General features: G+C 48.7%; 1 protein-coding gene across 1 annotated transcript in view; it reads left to right on the top strand.

Annotated features, from left to right (window-relative positions):
* LOC112220687 (CUB and sushi domain-containing protein 2-like) overlaps window positions 1-24000 on the top strand; it is a 927456-nt gene that overhangs the window by 665134 nt on the left and 238322 nt on the right. Inside the window, 1 exon segment of the mRNA XM_042295064.1 lies at window positions 20633-20827. Within this exon segment, the coding sequence (XP_042150998.1) occupies window positions 20633-20827 (195 nt within the window).

Below are 24000 nucleotides of genomic sequence, written 5' to 3'. Positions count from 1 at the left end.
CATTGAAAGTCAACATTCAGTTTTGGGAAATGGGAAACACACGTTTGGGGTAGTACAGTATGGAGAGCTGTTGTATATTATAAACAGAGTTCTGTAATGGAGGATGAGAGTAGAGGAAAGGAAAAGAGGAAACGAGAGGAGAGGGTAGGAAATGAGAGGGTAGGAAATGAGAGAGAGGGTAGGAAATGAGAGGATGGGTAGGAAATGAGATAAGAGGGTAGGAAATGAGAGGAGAGGATAGGAGAGGAAATGAGTGGAATGGGTAGGAAGTGAGAGGAGAGGGGAGGAGAGGAAATGAAAGGAGGGTAGAAATGAGAGGAGAGAGATGAGGGTAGGAAATGTGAGGAGAGGGGAGGAGATGAAATTAGAGGAGAGGGTAGGAAATGAGAGGAGGAGGGTGAGGAGAGGAAATGAGAGGAGAGGGTAGATGAAAGGAAATTGTTGTAGATAAAATGTAGTAACAAAATCCCATAGCCCGTAACAAAATCCCACTGCCACCATGGGGGTCTGTTGAAAGTTAACATCAGCAAACCACTCACCCACATGACTCCAGTACACGCTGTCTGCCATCTGCCAGAGTTCTGGAAATGGAGGATTCATCCGTAGAAGAACACGCTTTCAGCATGGCCACCGAGAGGAGGTTACGACGCCGAACTGCAGTCTGGTCAAAACCCTGGTGAGGACGACGTAGCACGCAGATGAGCTTCCTGGTGAGGAAGACGGGCACGCGGATGAGCTTCCCTGGTGAGGAAGACGAGAATGGGCGGATGAGCTTCCCTGGTGAGGAAGACAAGCACGCAGATGAGCTTCCCTGGTGAAAACGAGAGCACGCAGATGAGAAATCCCTGGTGAGGAAGACGAGCACGTAGGGATGAGCTTCCCTGGTGAGGAAGAGAGCACGAGGGATGAAATTCCTGTAGATAAAATGAGGAAGACGAGCACGCGGATGAGCTGCCCTGGTGAGGGAAGACGAGTAACGGATGAGCTTCCCTGGTGAGGAAGACGAGCACGCGGATGAGCTTCTGCCTGGTGAGGAAGACGAGCACCGGATGAGCTTCCCTGGTGAGGAAGACGAGCACGCGGATGAGCTTCCCTGGTGAGGATGACGAGCATGCAGATGAGCTTCCCTGGTGAGGAAGACGAGCATGCGGATGAGCTTCCCTGGTGAGGAAGACGAGCACGTGGATGAGCTTCCCTGGTGAGGAAGACGAGCACGCGGATGAGCTTCCCTGGTGAGGAAGACGAGCACGCGGATGAGCTTCCCTGACACGGTTTCTGACAGTTTGTGCAGAAATTCTTCATTTGTGTAAACCTACAGTTTCATCATGAGCTGTCGGGTGACAGGTCTCAGACGATCCCGCAGGTGAAGAAGACAGATTTGGAGGTCCTGGGCTGGGTTGGTTGTGAGGCCGGTTGGACGTACTGCCAAATACTCTAAGATAGTGTTGGAGGAAATGAAAGTTACATTCTCTGGGACTCCTGCAGTCAGACAGTTGAACGCCCCTCAGTGTCTGTAGCATTATGTTGTGTGACAAAACTACACATTTTAGAATGACCTTTTATTGTCCCCAACACAAGGTGCACCTGTGTAATGATCATGCTGTTTAATCAGCTTCTTGATATGCAACACCTGTCAGGTGGATGGATTATCTTAGCAAAGGAGAAATTCTCACTAACAGGGACGGAAACACATTTTTGCACAACATTTTACAGAAATAAGCTCCTTGTGTGTCTGAAACATTCATGGGATATTTTATTGCAGCTCATGAAAAATTGGACCAACACTTTACATGTTTTGTTCAAATCAAATCAAATCAAATCAAATCAAATCAAATTTTATTTGTCACATACACATGGTTAGCAGATGTTAATGCGAGTGTAGCGAAATGCTTGTGCTTCTAGTTCCGAAATGCAGTAATAACGAGCAAGTAATCTAACTAACAATTCCAAAAACTACTGTCATACACAGTGTAAGGAGATAAAGAATATGTACATAAGGATATATGAATGAGTGATGGTACAGAGCAGCATAGGCAAGATACAGTAGATGATATCAAGTACAGTATATACATATGAGATAAGTATGTAAACCAAGTGGCATAGTTAAAGTGGCTAGTGATACATGTATTACATAAGGATGCAGTCGATGATATAGAGTACAGTATCTACGTATGCATATGAGATAAATAATGTAGGGTAAGTAACATTTATAAGAAATAGCATTGTTTAAAGTGGCTAGTGATATATTTACATCATTTCCCATCGATTCCCATGATTAAAGTGGCTGGACCAAGAGTCAGTGTCAATGTTCATGTCGTTGGGGTGGGGGAAAGTAAAAGTCAGTTGGGGGGTCCATAGTAACAGTTGCACTTGGTAACTAGTGGTGGCTATTCAGCAGCCTGATGGTCTGAGGATAGAAACTGTTGTCCAGTTTTTTCCCATGATGCTCTTGTATTGTCCACATCTGAGTGATCGATGCGGGGAGAAGAGGGCGTGGCGGAGAAGAGGGCGTGGCGGAGAAGAGGGCGTGGCTCGGGTGGCTGGGTTCCCTGGTGATCTTCCAGGTTTTGTAACTGTAGGGCAGGCAGTGTGCACTAGGCAGTGTGGACCAGGCAGTGATGCACCAGGCTGTGATTCAGCCCGATAGTTTATTCTCGATGGGGCTCCTGTAGAACACTGTGAGGGCCCACGGGGACAGGCCAGAGTTGCTGTCTTGCCTTCTTCACTACGGTGTCCATGTGGTTAGACCATTTCTGCTTCTCTGAGATGTGGACGCCAAGGAACTTGAAGTTATTGACTTCCTCCTGAAGTCCACAATCAGCTCCTTTGTTTTGCTGACGTTGAGGAAAAGATTGTTTACCTGGCATCAGGCCGTCTGAGTGCCTACCTCCTCCCTGTAGGCTGCCTCGTTGTTGTTGGTAATGAGGCCTACTAGTGTCGTGTCGTCAGTGAACTTGATGATGGAGTTGTAACTGTGTGAGGCCAGTCAGTCGTGGGTATACAGGAAATACAGGAGGGGACTGAGGACGCCCTTGTGGGGCCCCCATGTTGAGAATGTCGAGGATGTAACATTGCCTACCTTCACCACCTGGGGTCGGCCTAACAGGAAGCCCAGGACCCAGTTGCACAGGGTGGAGTTCAGGCCCAAGGCTGTGAGCTTTGAATTGATCTTATAGGGCACTGTGGTATTGATGGATGAGCTGTAGTCAATGAACAGCATCCTCACATATCTATTCCTCTTGTCCAGGTGGGTGAGGGCAGTTGTGCAGTGGAATGGCCATTGTGTCATCCGTGGATCTGTCAGGGCGGTAGGTGAATTGGAGAGGGTGGAGTGTGTTGGGGGGGAGGGAGGAGATGATGTGGTCTTAGCCTCTCAAAGCATTTCATGATGAGGGAAGTGAGTGCTACTGGTTGGTAGTCATTCAGTTCAGTTTTCCCTTTCCCTTTCTTGGGCACTGGGATGATGAGGCTGTCTCTCTCCATGCCTCTTGGAGGCTTTGGGATAGTTAAATCCATGTCTCTTGGTCCTGGGCTTTGGGATTTATTCCATGTCTCTTGGTACTAGGCTTTGGGATAGTTAGAATTTCCATGATTGGTCCCAGGCTTTGGGAGTTTGCATGCCTCTTGGTACTAGGCTTTGGGATAGTTAAAAGGCTGCTATCCATGCCTCTTGGTCCTAGGAGGAAAAAACTCCATGCCTCTTGGTCCTAGGCTTTGGGATAAAAAGGCTGTCTCTCTCCATGCCTCTTGGTCCTAGGCTTTGGGATAGTTAAAAGGCTGCTCTCCATGCCTCTTGGTCCTGGGCTTTGGGATAGTTAAAAGGCTGTCTCTCCATGCTTCTTGGTCCTGGGCTTGGGATAGTTAAAAGGCTGTCTCTCCATGCCTCTTGGTCCTGGGCTTTGTGATAGTTAAAAGGCTGTCTCTCCAAGCATCTTGGTCCTAGGCTTTGGGATAGTTAAAAGGCTGTCTCTCTCCATGTCTCTTGGTCCCAGGCTTTGGGATAGTTAAAATGCTGTCTCTCTCCATGCCTCTTGGTCCTAGGCTTTTGGATAGTTAAAAAGGCTGTCTCTCCATGCCTCTTGGTCCTAGGCTTTGGGATAGTTAAAAGGCTGCTCTTCTCCATGCCTCTTGGTCCCAGGCTTTGGGATAGTTAAAAGGCTGCTCTCTCTCCATGCCTCTTGGTCCTAGGCTTTGGGATAGTTAAAGGCTGCTCTCTCTCCATGCCTCTTGGTCCCAGGCTTTGGGAAGTTAGTTAAAAGGCTGCCCTCTCCATGCCTCTTGGTCCTGGGCTTTGGGATAGTTAGAAGGCTGTCTCTCCATGCCTCTTGGTCCTAGGCTTTGGGATAGTTAAAAGGCTGTCTCTCTCCATGCCTCTTGGTCCTAGGCTTTGGGATAGTTAAACGGCTGCCTCTCTCCATGTCTCTTGGTCCTGGGCTTTGGGATAGTTAGAAGGCTGTCTCTCCATGCCTCTTGGTCCTAGGCTTTGGGATAGTTAAACGGCTGCCTCTCTCCATGCCTCTTGGTCCTGGGCTTTGGGATAGTTAGAAGGCTGTCTCTCTCCATGTCTCTTGGTCCCAGGCTTTGGGATAGTTAGAAGGCTGTCTCTCTCCATGGTCCTGGGCTTTGGGATAGTTAGAAGGCTGTCTCCATGTCTCTTGGTCCTGGGCTTTGGGATAGTTAAAAGGCTGTCTCTCCATGCCTCTTGGTCCTTGGCTTTGGGATAGTTAAAAGGCTGTCTCTCCATGTCTCTTGGTCCTAGGCTTTGGGATAGTTAAAAGGCTGTCTCTCTCCATGCCTCTTGGTCCTGGGCTTTGGGATAGTTAAACGGCTGCTCTCTCCATGCCTCTTAGTCCTGGGCTTTGGGATAGTTAATATGATATAGGGGACGCTTGCGTCCCACTTGGGAAAAAAACAGGGAAAAAGCAGCGTGGCAAATTCAATTCAAATCATGATCTAAAATCAAACATTCATTAAATCACATGTAAGATACTCAATTAAAGCTACACTCGTTGTGAATCCAGCCAACATGTCAGATTTCAAAAAGCTTTTAGTTGGAAAGCATTAAGAAGCTTTTATCTGATGATAGGACTATGTCAATAAAGAGGGTAGCATATTTCAAACCTGCAGGCGCTACACAAAATCCTGAAATAAAATATAAAGCACACCTTTGACAAGCTTCTTTTGTTGGCACTCCAATATGTCCCATAAACATCACAATTGGTCCTTTTGTTCGATTAATTCCGTCCGTATTTATCCAAAATGTCCATTTATTTGGCGCGTTTGATCCAGAAAAAAACAGCTTACAAAAACACAGCGTCACTACAAAATATTTCTAAAGTTGCCTATAAACTTTGCCAAAATATTTCAATCTACTTTTGTAATACAACTTTAGGTATTTTTAAACGTTAATAATCGATCAAATTGAAGACTGGGAAATCTGTATTCAATACAGCAAGTAAACAAACCAGGTCCAATTGAAAGCCCCTTGGTAATAACCAGGTCCAATAGAAAGCCCCTTGGTAATAACCAGGTCCAATAGAAAGCCCCTTGGTAATAACCAGGTCCAATAGAAAGCCCCTTGGTAATAACCAGGTCCAATAGAAAGCCCCTTGGTAATAACCAGGTCCAATAGAAAGCCCCTTGGTAATAACCAGGTCCAGGAGAAAGCCCCTTGGTAATAACCAGGTCCAATAGAAAGCCCCTTGGTAATAACCAGGTCCAATAGAAAGCCCCTTGGTAATAACCAGGTCCAATAGAAAGCCCCTTGGTAATAACCAGGTCCAATAGAAAGCCCCTTGGTAATAACCAGGTCCAATAGAAAGCCCCTTGGTAATAACCAGGTCCAGTAGAAAGCCCCTTGGTAATAACCAGGTCCAATAGAAAGCCCCTTGGTAATAACCAGGTCCAATAGAAAGACCCTTGGTAATAACCAGGTCCAATAGAAAGCCCCTTGGTAATAACCAGGTCCAATAGAAAGCCCCGTGGTAATAACCAGGTCCAATAGAAAGCCCCTTGGTAATAACCAGGTCCAGGAGAAAGCCCCTTGGTAATAACCAGGTCCAATAGAAAGCCCCTTGGTAATAACCAGGTCCAATAGAAAGCCCCTTGGTAATAACCATGTCCAATAGAAAGCCCCTTGGTAATAACCAGGTCCAATAGAAAGCCCCTTGGTAATAACCAGGTCCAATAGAAAGCCCCTTGGTAATAACCAGGTCCAGTAGAAAGCCCCTTGGTAATAACCAGGTCCAATAGAAAGCCCCTTGGTAATAACCATGTCCAATAGAAAGACCCTTGGTAATAACCAGGTCCAATAGAAAGCCCCTTGGTAATAACCAGGTCCAATAGAAAGCCCCTTGGTACTAACCAGGTCCAATAGAAAGCCCCTTGGTAATAACCAGGTCCAGTAGAAAGCCCCTTGGTAATAACCAGGTCCAGTAGAAAGCCCCTTGGTAATAACCAGGTCCAGTAGAAAGCCCCTTGGTAATAACCAGGTCCAGTAGAAAGCCCCCTTGGTAATAACCAGGTCCAATAGAAAGCCCCTTGGTAATAACCAGGTCCAATAGAAAGCCCCTTGGTAATAACCAGGTCCAATAGAAAGCCCCTTGGTAATAACCAGGTCCAATAGAAAGCCCCTTGGTAATAACCAGGTCCAATAGAAAGCCCCTTGGTAATAACCAGGTCCAATAGAAAGCCCCTTGGTAATAACCAGGTCCAATAGAAAGCCCCTTGGTAATAACCAGCCCCTTGGTAATAACCCAATAGAAAGCCCCTTGGTAATAACCAGGTCCAATAGAAAGCCCCTTGGTAATAACCAGGTCCAATAGAAAGCCCCTTGGTAATAACCAGGTCCAATAGAAAGCCCCTTGGTAATAACCAGGTCCAATAGAAAGCCCCTTGGTAATAACCAGGTCCAGTAGAAAGCCCCTTGGTAATAACCAGGTCCAGTAGAAAGCCCCTTGGTAATAACCAGGTCCAGTAGAAAGCCCCTTGGTAATAACCAGGTCCAGTAGAAAGCCCCTTGGTAATAACCAGGTCCAGTAGAAAGCCCCTTGGTAATAACCAGATCCAATAGAAAGCCCCTTGGTAATAACCATGTCCAATTGAAAGCCCCTTGGCAATAACCAGGTCCAGTAGAAAGTCCCTTGTTAATAACCAGGTCCAATATAAAGCCCCTTGGTAATAACCAGGTCCAATAGAAAGCCCCTTGGTAATAACCAGGTCCAATAGAAAGCCCCTTGGTAATAACCAGGTCCAATAGAAAGCCCCTTGGTAATAACCAGGTCCAATAGAAAGCCCCTTGGTAATAACCAGGTCCAATAGAAAGCCCCTTGGTAATAACCAGGTCCAATAGAAAGCCCCTTGGTAATAACCAGGTCCAATAGAACGCCCCTTGGTAATAACCAGGTCCAATAGAAAGCCCCTTGGTAATAACCAGGTCAATAGAAAGCCCCTTGGTAATAACCAGGTCCAATAGAAAGCCCCTTGGTAATAACCAGGTCCAATAGAAAGCCCCTTGGTAATAACCAGGTCCAATAGAAAGCCCCTTGGTAATAACCAGGTCCAATAGAAAGCCCCTTGGTAATAACCAGGTCCAATAGAAAGCCCCTTGGTAATAACCAGGTCCAGTAGAAAGCCCCTTGGTAATAACCAGGTCCAGTAGAAAGCCCCTTGGTAATAACCAGGTCCAGTAGAAAGCCCCTTGGTAATAACCAGGTCCAGTAGAAAGCCCCTTGGTAATAACCAGGTCCAGTAGAAAGCCCCTTGGTAATAACCAGGTCCAGTAGAAAGCCCCTTGGTAATAACCAGATCCAATAGATAGAAAGCCCCTTGGTAATAACCATGTCCAATTGAAAGCCCCTTGGCAATAACCAGGTCCAGTAGAAAGTCCCTTGTTAATAACCAGGTCCAATATAAAGCCCCTTGGTAATAACCAGGTCCAATAGAAAGCCCCTTGGTAATAACCAGGTCAATAGAAAGCCCCTTGGTAATAACCAGGTCCAATAGAAAGCCCCTTGGTAATAACCAGGTCCAATAGAAAGCCCCTTGGTAATAACCAGGTCCAATAGAAAGCCCCTTGGTAATAACCAGGTCAATAGAAAGCCCCTTGGTAATAACCAGGTCCAATAGAACGCCCCTTGGTAATAACCAGGTCCAATAGAAAGCCCCTTGGTAATAACCAGGTCAATAGAAAGCCCCTTGGTAATAACCAGGTCCAATAGAAAGCCCCTTGGTAATAACCAGGTCCAATAGAAAGCCCCTTGGTAATAACCAGGTCCAATAGAAAGCCCCTTGGTAATAACCAGGTCCAGTAGAAAGCCCCTTGGTAATAACCAGGTCCAGTAGAAAGCCCCTTGGTAATAACCAGGTCCAGTAGAAAGCCCCTTGGTAATAACCAGGTCCAGTAGAAAGCCCCTTGGTAATAACCAGGTCCAGTAGAAAGCCCCTTGGTAATAACCAGGTCCAGTAGAAAGCCCCTTGGTAATAACCAGATCCAATAGAAAGCCCCTTGGTAATAACCATGTCCAATTGAAAGCCCCTTGGCAATAACCAGGTCCAGTAGAAAGTCCCTTGTTAATAACCAGGTCCAATATAAAGCCCCTTGGTAATAACCAGGTCCAATAGAAAGCCCCTTGGTAATAACCAGGTCCAATAGAAAGCCCCTTGGTAATAACCAGGTCCAATAGAAAGCCCCTTGGTAATAACCAGGTCCAATAGAAAGCCCCTTGGTAATAACCAGGTCAATAGAAAGCCCCTTGGTAATAACCAGGTCCAATAGAAAGCCCCTTGGTAATAACCAGGTCCAATAGAAAGCCCCTTGGTAATAACTAGGTCCAATAGAAAGCCCCTTGGTAATAACCAGGTCCAATAGAAAGCCCCTTGGTAATAACCAGGTCCAATAGAAAGCCCCTTGGTAATAACCAGGTCCAATAGAAAGCCCCTTGGTAATAACCAGGTCCAGTAGAAAGCCCCTTGGTAATAACCAGGTCCAGTAGAAAGCCCCTTGGTAATAACCAGGTCCAGGAGAAAGCCCCTTGGTAATAACCAGGCCCAGTAGAAAGTCCCTTGGTAATAACCAGGTCCAGTAGAAAGCCCCTTGGTAATAACCAGGTCCAATAGAACGCCCCTTGGTAATAACCAGGTCCAATAGAAAGCCCCTTGGCAATAACCAGGTCCAGTAGAAAGTCCCTTGTTAATAACCAGGTCCAATAGAAAGCCCCTTGGTAATAACCAGGTCCAATAGAAAGCCCCTTGGTAATAACCAGGTCCAGTGTATGGCTGTGGTTATGGCTGGGCCCAGGAGAAAGCCCCTTGGTAATAACCAGGTCCAGAGAATGGCTGTGGTTATGGGTGGGCCCAGTAGAAAGCCCCTTGATAATAACCAGGACCAGAATACGGCTGTGGTTATGGGTGGGCCCACGAGAAAACCCCTTGGTAATAACCAGGTCCAGAGTATGGCTGTGGTTATGTGTTGACCCAGTAGAAAGCCCCTTGGTTATAACCAGGTCCAGAGTATGGCTGTGGTTATGGGTGGGCCCAGCAGAAAACCCCATGGTGATAACCAGGCCCAGTAGAAAGCCCCTTGGTAATAACCAGGTCTATAGTGTAGCTGTGGTTATGGGTGGGCCCAGTAGAAAGCCCCTTGGTGATAACCAGGTCTATAGTGTAGCTGTGGATATGGGTGGGCCCAGAAGAAAGCCCCTTGGTAATAACCAGGTCCAGAGTATGGCTGTGGTTATGGGTGGGCCCAGTAGAAAGCCCCTTGGTAATTACCATGTCCAGAGTATGGCTGTGGTTATGGGTGGGCCCAGAGGAAAGCCCCTTGGTAATAACCATGTCCAGAGTATGGCTGTGGTTATAGGTGGGTCCAGTAGAAAGCCCCTTGGTAATAACCAGGTCCAGAACGTGGTTGTGGTTATGGGTGGGCCCAGTAGAAAGCCCCTTGGTAATAATCAGGTCCAGAACATGGCTGTGGTTATGGGTGGGCCAGGTGGAAAGCCCCTTGGTAATAACCAGGTCCAGAGTATGGCTGTGGTTAAGGATGGGCCCAGTAGAAAGCCCCTTGGTAATAACCATGTCCATAGTATGGCTGTGGTTATGGGTGGGCCCAGAGGAAAGCCCCTTGGTAATAACCATGTCCAGAGTATGGCTGTGGTTGTGGGTGGGTCCAGGAGAAAGCCCTTTCGTAGTAACCAGGTCCCGAGTATGGCTGTGGTTATAGGTGGGCCCAGTAGAAAGCCCCTTGGTATTAACCAGGTCCAGAGTATGGCTGTGGTTATGGGTGGGCCCAGTAGAAAGCCCCTTGGTAATAACCAGGTCCAGAGTATGGCTGTGGTTGTGGGTGGGCCCAGTGGAAAGCCCCTTGGTAATAACCAGGTCCAGAGTAAGGCTGTGGTTGTGGGTGGGCCCAGTAGAAAGCCCCTTGTAAATAACCAGGTCCACAGTATGGCTGTGGTTATGGGTGGGCCCAGCAGAAAGCCCTTATGTAAGAACCAGGTCCAGAGTATGGCTGTGGTTATGGGTGGGCCCAGTAGAAAGACCCTTGGTAATAACCAGGTCCAGAATATGGCTGTGGTTATGGGTGGGCCCAGTAGAAAGCCCCTTGGTAATAATCAGGTCCAGAGTATGGCTGTGATTGTGGGTGGGCCCAGTGGAAAGCCCCTTGGTAATAACTAGGTCCAGAGTATGGCTGTGGTTGTGGGTGGGCCCAGTAGAAAGCCCCTTGGTAATAACCAGGTCCAGAGTATGGCTGTGGTTATGGGTGGGCCCAGTTGAAAGCCCCTTGGTAATAACCAGGTCCAGAGTATGGCTGTGGTTATGGGTGGGCCCAGTGGAAAGCCCCTTGGTAATAACCAGGTCCAGAGTATGGCTGTGGTTATAGCTGGGCCCAGCAACATGTTGGATAATGTTCACAGAGCTCAAAAGATTCCTAAATTCAATGCCCTTGGAGTCAGTCTCTATTTCAACAGGAATTTTAACATCACCCAACACAATGATCATAGTTCTCAAGAACAATAGATCATAGTTCAGAGAAATCTGTAAAGAAAGTGGGGCAGTGCTTTGGTGGCTAACATTCAAACAGTATAGCATGATGCTCAACAGACCGAAAGTTGACAAATGAAATGTCCTTACAACGGAGAGCATCAGTTAAAATAGAGGCTGTTACCCTTTATCCCTTTTCTGATAAGAGTATAAAACGCTGTAGTCCGTGGGGGGAGGCTTCAATAAGAGCACTGTTGTCTGATGACAGCCAGGTTTCAATGAGAAACATGCAATCAACATTGAGCTCAGTAATGAGGTCATTCAGAAGAAAGGTTTTTACTGGTGATTGCTCTAACATTTAAAAGTGTCATAGTCAATGAGTGTGGGCCACTCTGCCCCTGGGGTCATCTGCCTTGAACCAATGTAATAACAACCAAATGATTCATGTTACAACCAGGTGATCTTGATGCAGGTGGGTATAGTGTCCTAAGCAAGAGAGAGATCGAAAATGTCAGAGAACAAAACAGCCAGCTGGTCTGACCACGCTCTGAGGGCACGGCTATTGATGCCATCTGGGCTGGAAGCCTTGCGAGGGTTAACAGGCTTGATAAACTTATAGAGTACGTCCTCAACGGAGACCGTGAGTGTGTAGCCCACGTTGTCATCGGTGGCTTTCCTCGGCAGCTCAGGGTCATTGTGTCTCCTCGGCAGCTCAGGGTCATTGTGCTGTCTCCTCGGCAGATCAGGGTCATTGTGCTGTCTCCTCGGCAGCTCAGGGTCATTGTGCTGTCTCCTCTGCAGCTCAGGATCATTGTCCTGTCTCCTCGGCAGCTCAGGGTCATTGTGCTGTCTCCTCTGCAGATCAGGGTCATTGTCCTGTCTCCTCGGCAGCTCAGGGTCATTGTGCTGTCCCCTCTGCAGATCAGGGTCATTGTCCTGTTTCCTCGGCGGCTCAGGGTCATTGTGCTGTCTCCTCTGCAGATCAGGGTCATTGTCCTGTCTCTTCGGCAGATCAGGGTCATTGTGTATCCCCGGCAGCTCAGGGTCATTGTCCTGTCTCCTCTGCAGATCAGCGTCATTGTGCTGTCTCCTCTGCAGATCAGGGTCATTGTGCTGTCTCCTCTGCAGATCAGGGTCATTGTGCTGTCTCCTCTGCAGATCAGGGTCATTGTGCTGTCTCCTCTGCAGATCAGGGTCATTGTGCTGTCTCCTCTGCAGATCAGGGTCATTGTGCTGTCTCCTCTGCAGATCAGGGTCATTGTGCTGTCTCCTCTGCAGATCAGGGTCATTGTCCTGTCTCTTCGGCAGATCAGGGTCATTGTGTATCCTCGGCAGCTCAGGGTCATTGTCCTGTCTCCTCTGCAGATCAGCGTCATTGTGCTGTCTCCTCTGCAGATCAGGGTCATTGTGCTGTCTCCTCTGCAGATCAGGGTCATTGTGCTGTCTCCTCTGCAGATCAGGGTCATTGTGCTGTCTCCTCTGCAGATCAGGGTCATTGTGCTGTCTCCTCTGCAGATCAGGGTCATTGTGCTGTCTCCTCTGCAGATCAGGGTCATTGTGCTGTCTCCTCTGCAGATCAGGGTCATTGTGCTGTCTCCTCTGCAGATCAGGTTCATTGTGCTGTCTCCTCGGCAGATCAGGGTCATTGTGCTGTCTCCTCTGCAGATCAGGGTCATTGTGCTCTCTCCTCTGCAGATCAGGGTCATTGTGCTGTTTCCTCTGCAGATCAGGGTCATTGTGCTGTCTCCTCTGCAGATCAGGGTCATTGTGCTGTCTCCTCGGCAGATCAGGGTCATTGTGCTGTCTCCTCTGCAGATCAGGGTCATTGTGCTCTCTCCTCTGCAGATCAGGGTCATTGTGCTGTCTCCTCTGCAGATCAGGGTAATTGTGCTGTCTCCTCTGCAGATCAGGGTCATTGTGCTGTCTCCTCTGCAGATCAGGGTCATTGTGCTGTCTCCTCGGCAGCTCAGGGTCATTGTGCTGTCCCCTCGGCAGATCAGGGTCATTGTGCTGTCTCCTCTGCAGCTCAGGGTCATTGTGCTGTCTCCTCTGCAGATCAGGGTCATTGTGCTGTCTCCTCTGCAGATCAGGGTCATTGTGCTGTCTCCTCTGCAGATCAGGGTCATTGTGCTGTCTCCTCTGCAGATCAGGGTCATTGTCCTGTCTCTTCGGCAGATCAGGGTCATTGTGTATCCTCGGCAGCTCAGGGTCATTGTCCTGTCTCCTCTGCAGATCAGCGTCATTGTGCTGTCTCCTCTGCAGATCAGGGTCATTGTGCTGTCTCCTCGGCAGATCAGGGTCATTGTGCTGTCTCCTCTGCAGATCAGGGTCATTGTGCTGTCTCCTCTGCAGATCAGGGTCATTGTGCTGTCTCCTCTGCAGATCAGGGTCATTGTGCTGTCTCCTCTGCAGATCAGGGTCATTGTGCTGTCTCCTCTGCAGATCAGGGTCATTGTGCTGTCTCCTCTGCAGATCAGGGTCATTGTGCTGTCTCCTCTGCAGATCAGGGTCATTGTGCTGTCTCCTCGGCAGATCAGGGTCATTGTGCTGTCTCCTCTGCAGATCAGGGTCATTGTGCTCTCTCCTCTGCAGATCAGGGTCATTGTGCTGTTTCCTCTGCAGATCAGGGTCATTGTGCTGTCTCCTCTGCAGATCAGGGTCATTGTGCTGTCTCCTCGGCAGATCAGGGTCATTGTGCTGTCTCCTCTGCAGATCAGGGTCATTGTGCTCTCTCCTCTGCAGATCAGGGTCATTGTGCTGTCTCCTCTGCAGATCAGGGTAATTGTGCTGTCTCCTCTGCAGATCAGGGTCATTGTGCTGTCTCCTCTGCAGATCAGGGTCATTGTGCTGTCTCCTCGGCAGCTCAGGGTCATTGTGCTGTCCCCTCGGCAGATCAGGGTCATTGTGCTGTCTCCTCTGCAGCTCAGGGTCATTGTGCTGTCTCCTCTGCAGATCGGGGTCATTGTGCTGTCTCCTCTGCAGATCAGGGTCATTGTGCTGTCTCCTCTGCAGATCAGGGTTATTGTGCTGTCTCCTCTGCAGATCAGGGTCATTGTGCTGTCTCCTCTGCAGATCAGGGTCATTGTGCTGTCTCCTCTGCAGATCAGGGTCATTGTGATGTCTCCTCTGCAGATCAGGGTCATTGTGCTGTCTCCTCTGCAGATCAGGGTCATTGTGTCTCCTCTGCAGATCAGGGTCATTGTGCTGTCTCCTCGGCAGATCAGGGTCATTGTGCTGTCTCCTCTGCAGATCAGGGTCATTGTGCTGTCTCCTCTGCAGATCGGGGTCATTGTGCTGTCTCCTCTGCAGATCAGGGTCATTGTGCTGTCTCCTCTGCAGATCAGGGTCATTGTGCTGTCTCCTCTGCAGATCAGGGTCATTGTGCTGTCTCCTCTGCAGATCAGGGTCATTGTGCTGTCTCCTCTGCAGATCAGGGTCATTGTGCTGTCTCCTCTGCAGATCAGGGTCATTGTGCTGTCTCCTCGGCAGCTCAGGGTCATTGTGCTGTCTCCTCGGCAGATCAGGGTCATTGTGCTGTCTCCTCGGCAGATCAGGGTCATTGTGCTGTCTCCTCTGCAGATCAGGGTCATTGTGCTGTCTCCTCGGCAGCTCAGGGTCATTGTGCTGTCTCCTCTGCAGATCAGGGTCATTGTGCTGTCTCCTCTGCAGATCAGGGTCATTGTGCTGTCTCCTCGGCAGCTCAGGGTCATTGTGCTGAAACCTCGGCAGATCAGGGTCATTGTGCTGTCTCCTTGGCAGATCAGGGTCATTGTGCTGTCTCCTCTGCAGATCAGGGTCATTGTGCTGTCGCCTCGGCAGCTCAGGGTCATTGTCCTGTCTCCTCTGCAGATCAGGGTCATTGTGCTTGAATCGTGAGAAAAAAAGGTGTTTAACTCCTCTGGTAGGGTTGCCGTTGGTGACCGCAATGTGGATGTCTTTCTTTATGTAACCTGTAATCGTAAGGAGCCCAAGTCACATATGCCTCATGTCCGACCCGCTGAATTGCTCCTCCACTTTGTCCCTATACTTATGTTTCGCCATCTTGATCAATCTGTGTAGGTTGTATATGTACTGTTTACTTGTCCCTGGTCACCCTGTTTATAAACAGCATCTCTCTGTTTCTGTTTACCTGTCCCTGGTCACCATGTTTATAAACAGCATCTCTCTCTTTCTGTTTTCCTACAAGGCTGCTATCAATCCACGGTTTTGATTCGGGTACATTTTGAAAAACACGTCATCTATGCATTTTTTTGAGGCATATTCTTTAAAAGGTATCTCCAGAGACGACCCGGAACATATCCACGTGGACAAAACAGTCTTGGAGCGTGAATTCTGATTGGTCAGACCAATGCAGTACAGACCTGACTACTGGAACTTGCCTCTTGAGTTTTATTTGTAGGCGGGGTGAAGCAAGATGGAGTCATGGTCGGATTTGCCAAAAGGAGGACGAGAGAGGGCCTTATACCCTTGTCGAAAAGGCGTAACTGTGGTCAAGAGTACAATTTTCGCGAGTTAGGGAAGCATAATCATTGAAGATGTTTCAAAGTCCACTACCAGACATACACACACAATCAATCACTCACTCACTCACTCACTCACTCACTCACTCACTCACTCACTCACTCACTCACTCACTCACTCACTCACTCACTCACTCACTCACACAGAAGGCACAGTTGTTTAAGTGCTCTGTCTGTCTGTGTGTTGAGCCATGAACGGCAGAGAGGGAAAGCTGCCTGGCTAACAGAACTCAGGCTGCATGGAGAGGGAAGCCGCCTGGCTAACAGACCTCAGGCTGCATGGAGAGGGAAGCCGCCTGGCTAACAGACCTCCATCTGCATGTAGAGGGAAGCCACCTGACTAACAGACCTCAGGCTGCATGGAGAGGGAAGCCGCCTGGCTAACAGAACTCAGGCTGCATGGAGAGGGAAGCCGCCTGGCTAACAGAACTCCATCTGCATGGAGAGGGAAGCCGCCTGGCTAACAGAAATCAGGCTGCATGGAGAGGGAAGCCGCCTGACTAACATAACTCCATCTGCATGGAGAGGGAAGCCGCCTGACTAACAGAACTCAGTCTGCATGGAGAGGGAAGCCGCCTGACTAACAGACCTCCATCTGCATGGAGAGGGAAGCCGCCTGACTAACAGAACTCTGTCTGCATGGAGAGGGAAGCCGCCTGGCTAACAGACCTCCATCTGCATGGAGAGGGAAGCCACCTGACTAACAGACCTCCATCTGCATGGAGAGGGAAGCCGCCTGGCTAACAGAACTCCATCTGCATGGAGAGGGAAGCCGCCTGACTAACATACCTCCATCTGCATGGAGAGGGAAGCCGCCTGACTAACAGAACTCCGTCTGCATGGAGAGGGAAGCCGCCTGGCTAACAGAACTCCATCTGCATGGAGAGGGAAGCTGCCTGACTAACATAACCTCCATCTGCATGGAGAGGGAAGCCGCCTGGCTAACAGAATTCCATCTGCATGGAGAGGGAAGCCGCCTGACTAACAGACCTCCATCTGCATGGAGAGGGAAGCCACCTGACTAACAGACCTCCATCTGCATGGAGAGGGAAGCCGCCTGACTAACAGAACTCCATCTGCATGTAGAGGGAAGCCACCTGACTAACAGACCTCCATCTGCATGGAGAGGGAAGCCGCCTGACTAACTGACCTCCATCTGCATGGAGAGGGAAGCCGCCTGGCTAGCAGAACTCCATCTGCATGGAGAGGGAAGCCGCCTGGCTAACAGACCTCCATCTGCATGGAGAGGGAAACCGCCTGGCTAACAGAATTCCATCTGCATGGAGAATATGCAACCCTTCATCTTACAAACAACAACATTATCAACCCTAACAAGACGGCCCATTTGCAACACACCACAACAACTTTGAATTGACCTTACTTGTGTTTAATGTTTAGGAGTGCACGTGTAAACACTGACCAGTCTGTCTGTGCTCATTATTTGAACAAATCGAACACCGCATTTTTGTCTTGTGTTTTCTCAAGGTCGTTAGATCTACATTCCACTAGGAAGTTAATGTTAAGTCTGATGTGTGATGTTGAAGCTAAATGGAGCAGGGCGTTTTCTCTGTGTTGATTGATCTGTGGTTCAGGGCTCTAGCTAGGAGCATTGTACAGTCTGCTACACACACACAAACACACAGACCCAGGCACACGCTCAAACACACACACAGACGTACTGGCTGGAAGGACAGTTGTGTGTAGTCAGCAGACCTTGGGCTAGACATATGCCTCAATTACATCCTTTACCTGTCTGTCTGTCTGTCTGTCTGTCTGTCTGTCTGTCTGTCTGTCTGTCTGTCTGTCTGTCTGTCTGTCTGTCTGTCTCCCTTTACCCGTTACAGACAGGCGGTGAGTGAGGGGGAAGGAGAGGTGGAAGGATCATGTTTATTTGCCTCCCTACCTCTTTCAGCCAAAGATGAGAGGGTACTGTCAATGGTAGAGGGAGAGGAGGGAGAGGAGGAGGGAGAGGAGGGAGATGAGAGGAGGGAGAGGAGGAGGGAGAGGAGGGAGAGGAGGAGGGAGAGGAGGGAGATGAGGAGGAGTGAGAGGAGGAGGGAGAGGAGGGAGAGGAGGGAGAGGAGGGAGATGAGAGAGAGGAGGGAGGGAGAGGAGGGAGAGGAGGAGGGAGAGGAGGAGGGAGAGGAGGGAGATGAGAGGAGGGAGAGGAGGGAGATGAGAGAGAGGAGGGAGATGAGGAGGAGGGAGAGGAGGAGGGAGAGGAGGGAGAGGAGGGAGAGGAGGGAGATGAGAGAGAGAGGAGGGAGATGAGGAGGGAGAGGAGGAGGGAGAGGAGGGAGATGAGAGGAGGGAGAGGAGGGAGAGGAGGGAGAGGAGGGAGATGAGAGAGGAGGGAGAGGAGGGAGAGGAGGGAGATGAGAGAGAGGAGGGAGAGGAGGGAGAGGAGGGAGAGGAGGAGGGAGAGGAGGGAGAGGAGGGAGAGGAGGGAGAGGAGGGAGATGAGAGAGAGGAGGGAGAGGAGGGAGAGGAGGAGGGTGGGATGAGAGGAGGGAGATGAGAGAGAGGAGGGAGAGGAGGGAGAGGAGAGAGAGGAGGGAGAGGAGGAGGGTGGGATGAGAGGAGGGAGATGAGAGAGAGGAGGGAGAGGAGGGAGAGGAGAGAGAGGGAGGGAGAGGAGGGAGAGGAGAGAGAGGAGGGAGATGAGAGAGAGGAGGGAGGGAGAGGAGGAGGGAGAGGAGGAGGGAGAGGAGGGAGATGAGAGGAGGGAGAGGAGGGAGATGAGAGAGAGGAGGGAGATGAGGAGGAGGGAGAGGAGGAGGGAGAGGAGGGAGAGGGGGAGAGGAGGGAGATGAGAGAGAGGAGGGAGGGAGAGGAGGGAGAGGAGGAGGGAGAGGAGGAGGGAGAGGAGGGAGATGAGAGGAGGGAGAGGAGGGAGATGAGAGAGAGGAGGGAGATGAGGAGGAGGGAGAGGAGGAGGGAGAGGAGGGAGAGGAGGGAGAGGAGGGAGATGAGAGAGAGGAGGGAGATGAGGAGGGAGAGGAGGAGGGAGAGGAGGGAGATGAGAGGAGGGAGAGGAGGGAGAGGAGGGAGAGGAGGGAGATGAGAGAGGAGGGAGAGGAGGGAGAGGAGGGAGATGAGAGAGAGGAGGGAGAGGAGGGAGAGGAGGGAGAGGAGGAGGGAGAGGAGGGAGAGGAGGGAGAGGAGGGAGATGAGAGAGAGGAGGGAGAGGAGGGAGAGGAGGAGGGTGGGATGAGAGGAGGGAGATGAGAGAGAGGAGGGAGGGAGAGGAGGGAGAGGAGAGAGAGGAGGGAGAGGAGGAGGGTGGGATGAGAGGAGGGAGATGAGAGAGAGGAGGGAGAGGAGGGAGAGGAGAGAGAGGAGGGAGAGGGAGGGAGAGGAGAGAGAGGAGGGAGAGGAGGAGGGTGGGATGAGAGGAGGGAGAGGAGAGAGAGGAGGGAGAGGAGGAGGGTGGGATGAGAGGAGGGAGAGGAGAGAGAGGAGGGAGAGGAGGAGGGTGGGATGAGAGGAGGGAGATGAGAGAGAGGAGGGAGAGGAGGGAGAGGAGAGAGAGGAGGGAGAGGAGGAGGGTGGGATGAGAGGAGGGAGATGAGAGAGAGGAGGGAGAGGAGGGAGAGGAGAGAGAGGGAGAGGAGAGAGAGGAGGGAGATGAGAGAGAGGAGGGAGAGGAGGGAGAGGAGAGAGAGGAGAGAGAGGAGGGAGAGGAGGGAGAGGAGGGAGAGGAGGAGGGTGGGATGAGAGGAGGGAGAGGAGAGAGAGGAGGGAGAGGAGGAGGGTGGGATGAGAGGAGGGAGAGGAGAGAGAGGAGGGAGAGGAGGAGGGTGGGATGAGAGGAGGGAGATGAGAGAGAGGAGGGAGAGGAGGGAGAGGAGAGAGAGGAGGGAGAGGAGAGAGAGGAGGGAGAGGAGGAGGGTGGGATGAGAGGAGGGAGATGAGAGAGAGGAGGGAGAGGAGGGAGAGGAGAGAGAGGAGGGAGAGGAGGGAGAGGAGAGAGAGGAGGGAGAGGAGGAGGGTGGGACGAGAGATGGAAGGAATGGAGACACATACAGAAAATAAATTAACCAAAAACAAATTGAAGGAATCAAACCACATAATCTGTCTTCAGTTCCCACAGCCAACGTTAGTTTCTGAGGCTAGATAATCCTTCATATTTCCTGTTTCATAACTTCTCTACTTTCTTGCGGGATTGTATTTTTTTCTGTATTTTTTGTATTATATTGGGGTCTTCAGCCTGATACTGAAGTCTGATTAACAAATGTACTCAACCATTGTCTCTCTCTCTACATCCACTGAGAAGCATAGTTAGACATTACCACTCTGTCTCTCTCTCTACATCCACTGAGAAGCATAGTTAGACATTACCACTCTGTCTCTCTCTCTACATCCACTGAGAAGCATAGAGTCATACTTTGAGCCGGGGTTTCTTGTCTCATTCTGTCTAGTTTTGACAAACTAACTCTGTCCCTTTCCACAGATATCCTTTGAAATCAAAGCTTATTTTCTTCTTATTGTCTAGTCTCATTAACACATATTCCACTGTTTCCTCTCTTTCTCTGTCTCTGTCTCTGTCTCTGTCTCTGTCTCTGTCTCTGTCTCTGTCTCTGTCTCTGTCTCTCTCTCTCTCTCTGTCTCTGTCTCTGTCTCTGTCTCTGTCTCTGTCTCTGTCTCTGTCTCTGTCTCTGTCTCTCTCTCTCTCTCTCTCTCTCTGTCTCTGTCTCTGTCTCTGTCTCTCTCTCTCTCTGTCTCTGTCTCTCTCTCTGTCTCTGTCTCTGTCTCTGTCTCTGTCTCTGTCTCTGTCTCTGTCTCTGTCTCTGTCTCTCTCTCTCTCTCTGTCTCTGTCTCTGTCTCTGTCTCTGTCTCTCTCTCTGTCTCTCTCTCTGTCTCTCTCTCTGTCTCTGTCTCTGTCTCGCTCTCTGTCTCTGTCTCTCTGTCTGTCTCTCTCTCTGTCTCTGTCTCTGTCTCGCTCTCTGTCTCTCTGTCTCTCTGTACTCTCTCTCTCTGTCTCTCTGTCTCTCTGTACTCTCTCTGTACTCTCTCTCCACTCCTCTCTCTCTCTCTCTCTCTCTCTGTCTCTGTCTCTGTCTCTGTCTCTGTCTCTGTCTCTGTCTCTGTCTCTGTCTCTCTCTCTCTCTCTCTCTCTCTCTCTCTCTCAGAGAACCCTAGAGAGTCATGCTTTGAGCCGGGGGTGGTGAGGAACGGAACCAGGGTTGGAGCTGACTTGAAGCTGGGTTCAACCACCACCTACTACTGTGATAGTGGATATACTCTGGAGGGAGACCCCACTTTGACCTGCATCATGGGGTCAGACAGCAAGCCCTCCTGGAACAAACAAAAACCCATCTGCATAGGTAATGTACAACACCTGCATCATGGGGTCGGACACAACCCCCCCCCCAACAACAATAACATCTGCATAGGTAACAAACCAACATTTTTTAAATATAAATTAGTGTTAAAAAACATAAAATATTGATATCAAAGTCACCCTAACAACATCTTTTTGTGAACAATTGTATTTATTGAGTACATTTATAAGTACAAGCAATTATAAAAAATACATACATCTAGAACAAAACTGGTTTATAAATGAATAATAGATAATAAATAATGATATATACTGATCTGACTGTTGTTGATGTAGGTACAGTGACTGTCAAAAGTTAAAGAACATTCCAGGGTTTTTCTTTATTTTTACTGTTTTCTACATTGTGGAATCACAGTGAAGACATCAAAACTATGGAAAACCACATATGGAATCATGTTGGACTGACCTTCATGTCATAAAGTAATGATGGACTGTCGTTTCTCTTTGCTTATTTCAGTTGTTCTTGCCATAATATGGACTTGGTATTTTACCAAATAGGGCTACTTTCTGTATACCCCGCAGTAAGAAGGAAAGAAATTCCACAAATTAACTTTTAAGAAGGCACAATAGTTAATTGAAATGATTTACAGGTGACTACCTCACAAAGTTGGTTGAGAGAATGTCAAGGGTGTTCAACGCTGTCATCAAGCCGTACCTTTCCAATACAACCTAACATGATACCTGCATTACCTTTCCACTTCAACCTAACATGATACCTGCCTTACCTTTCCACTACAACCTAACATGATACCTGCCTTACCTTTCCACTACAACCTAACATGATACCTTCCTTACCTTTCCCCTACAACCCAACATGATACCTGCCTTACCTTTCCACTACAACCTAACATGATACCTGCCTTACCTTTCCGCTACAACCTAACATAATACCTTCCTTACCTTTCTGCTTCAACCTAACTTGATAACTACCTTACCTTTCCACTTCAACCTAACATGATACCTGCCTTACCTTTCTGCTTCAACCTAACTTGATAACTTCCTTACCTTTCCACTTCAACCTAACATGATACCTGCCTTACCTTTCTGCTTCAACCTAACATGATACCTGCCTTACCTTTCCACTACAACCCAACATGATACCTGCCTTACCTTTCCACTACAACCTAACATGATACCTTCCTTACCTTTCCCCTACAACCTAACATAATACCTTCCTTACCTTTCTGCTTCAACCTAACATGATACCTGCCTTACCTTTCCACTTCAACCTAACATGATACCTGCCTTACCTTTCTGCTTCAACCTAACATGATACCTACCTTACCTTTCCACTTCAACCTAACATGATACCTGCCTTACCTTTCTGCTTCAACCTAACATGATACCTGCCTTACCTTTCTGCTTCAACCTAACATGATACCTGCCTTACCTTTCTGCTTCAACCTAACATGATACCTGCCTTACCTTTCTGCTTCAACCTAACATGATACCTGCCTTAACTTTCCACTTCAACCAAACATGATACCTGCCTTACCTTTCCACTACAACCTAACATGATACCTGCCGTACCTTTCCACTACAACCTAACATGATACCTTCCTTACCTTTCCCCTACAACCCAACATGATACCTGCCTTACCTTTCCACTACAACCTAACATGATACCTGCCTTACCTTTCCGCTACAACCTAACATAATACCTTCCTTACCTTTCCACTTCAACCTAACATGATACCTGCCTTACCTTTCCACTTCAACCTAACATGATACCTGCCTTACCTTTCTGCTTCAACCTAACATGATACCTGCCTTACCTTTCCACTTCAACCTAACATGATACCTGCCTTACCTTTCCACTTCAACCTAACATGATACCTGCCTTACCTTTCCGCTACAACCTAACATAATACCTTCCTTACCTTTCCACTTCAACCTAACACGATACCTGCCTTACCTTTCCACTTCAACCTAACATGATACCTGCCAACCTAACATGATACCTGCCTTACCTTTCTGCTTCAACCTAACATGATACCTGCCTTACCTTTCCACTACAACCTAACATGATACCTGCCTTACCTTTCCGCTACAACCTAACATAATACCTTCCTTACCTTTCTGCTTCAACCTAACTTGATAACTACCTTACCTTTCCACTTCAACCTAACATGATACCTGCCTTACCTTTCTGCTTCAACCTAACTTGATAACTTCCTTACCTTTCCACTTCAACCTAACATGATACCTGCCTTACCTTTCTGCTTCAACCTAACATGATACCTGCCTTACCTTTCCACTACAACCTAACATGATACCTGCCTTACCTTTCCGCTACAACCTAACATAATACCTTCCTTACCTTTCTGCTTCAACCTAACTTGATAACTACCTTACCTTTCCACTTCAACCTAACATGATACCTGCCTTACCTTTCTGCTTCAACCTAACATGATACCTGCCTTACCTTTCTCCTTCAACCTAACATGATACATGCCTTACCTTTCCACTACAACCTAACATGATACCTGCCTTACCTTTCTGCTTCAACCTAACATGATACCTGCCTTACCTTTCTGCTTCAACCTAACATGATACCTGCCTTACCTTTCTGCTTCAACCTAACATGATACCTGCCTTACCTTTCTGCTTCAACCTAACATGATACCTGCCTTACCTTTCCACTTCAACCTAACATGATACCTGCCTTACCTTTCTGCTTCAACCTAACATGATACCTGCCTTACCTTTCTGCTTCAACCTAACATGATACCTGCCTTACCTTTCCCCTACAACCCAACATGATACCTGCCTTACCTTTCCACTACAACCTAACATGATACCTGCCTTACCTTTCCGCTACAACCTAACATGATACCTGCCTTACCTTTCCACTACAACCTAACATGATACCTGCCTTACCTTTCCGCTACAACCTAACATAATACCTTCCTTACCTTTCTGCTTCAACCTAACTTGATAACTACCTTACCTTTCCACTTCAACCTAACATGATACCTGCCTTACCTTTCTGCTTCAACCTAACTTGATAACTTCCTTACCTTTCCACTTCAACCTAACATGATACCTGCCTTACCTTTCTGCTTCAACCTAACTTGATAACTTCCTTACCTTTCCACTTCAACCTAACATGATACCTGTCTTACCTTTCTGCTTCAACCTAACATGATACCTGCC

This window comes from Oncorhynchus tshawytscha, linkage group LG13 (genome assembly GCF_018296145.1).
Source record: "Oncorhynchus tshawytscha isolate Ot180627B linkage group LG13, Otsh_v2.0, whole genome shotgun sequence".
Lineage (NCBI taxonomy): Eukaryota > Metazoa > Chordata > Actinopteri > Salmoniformes > Salmonidae > Oncorhynchus > Oncorhynchus tshawytscha.
The sequence above is the reverse complement of the archived record's forward strand: the minus strand, read 5'-3'. Positions and strand labels throughout refer to the sequence as shown.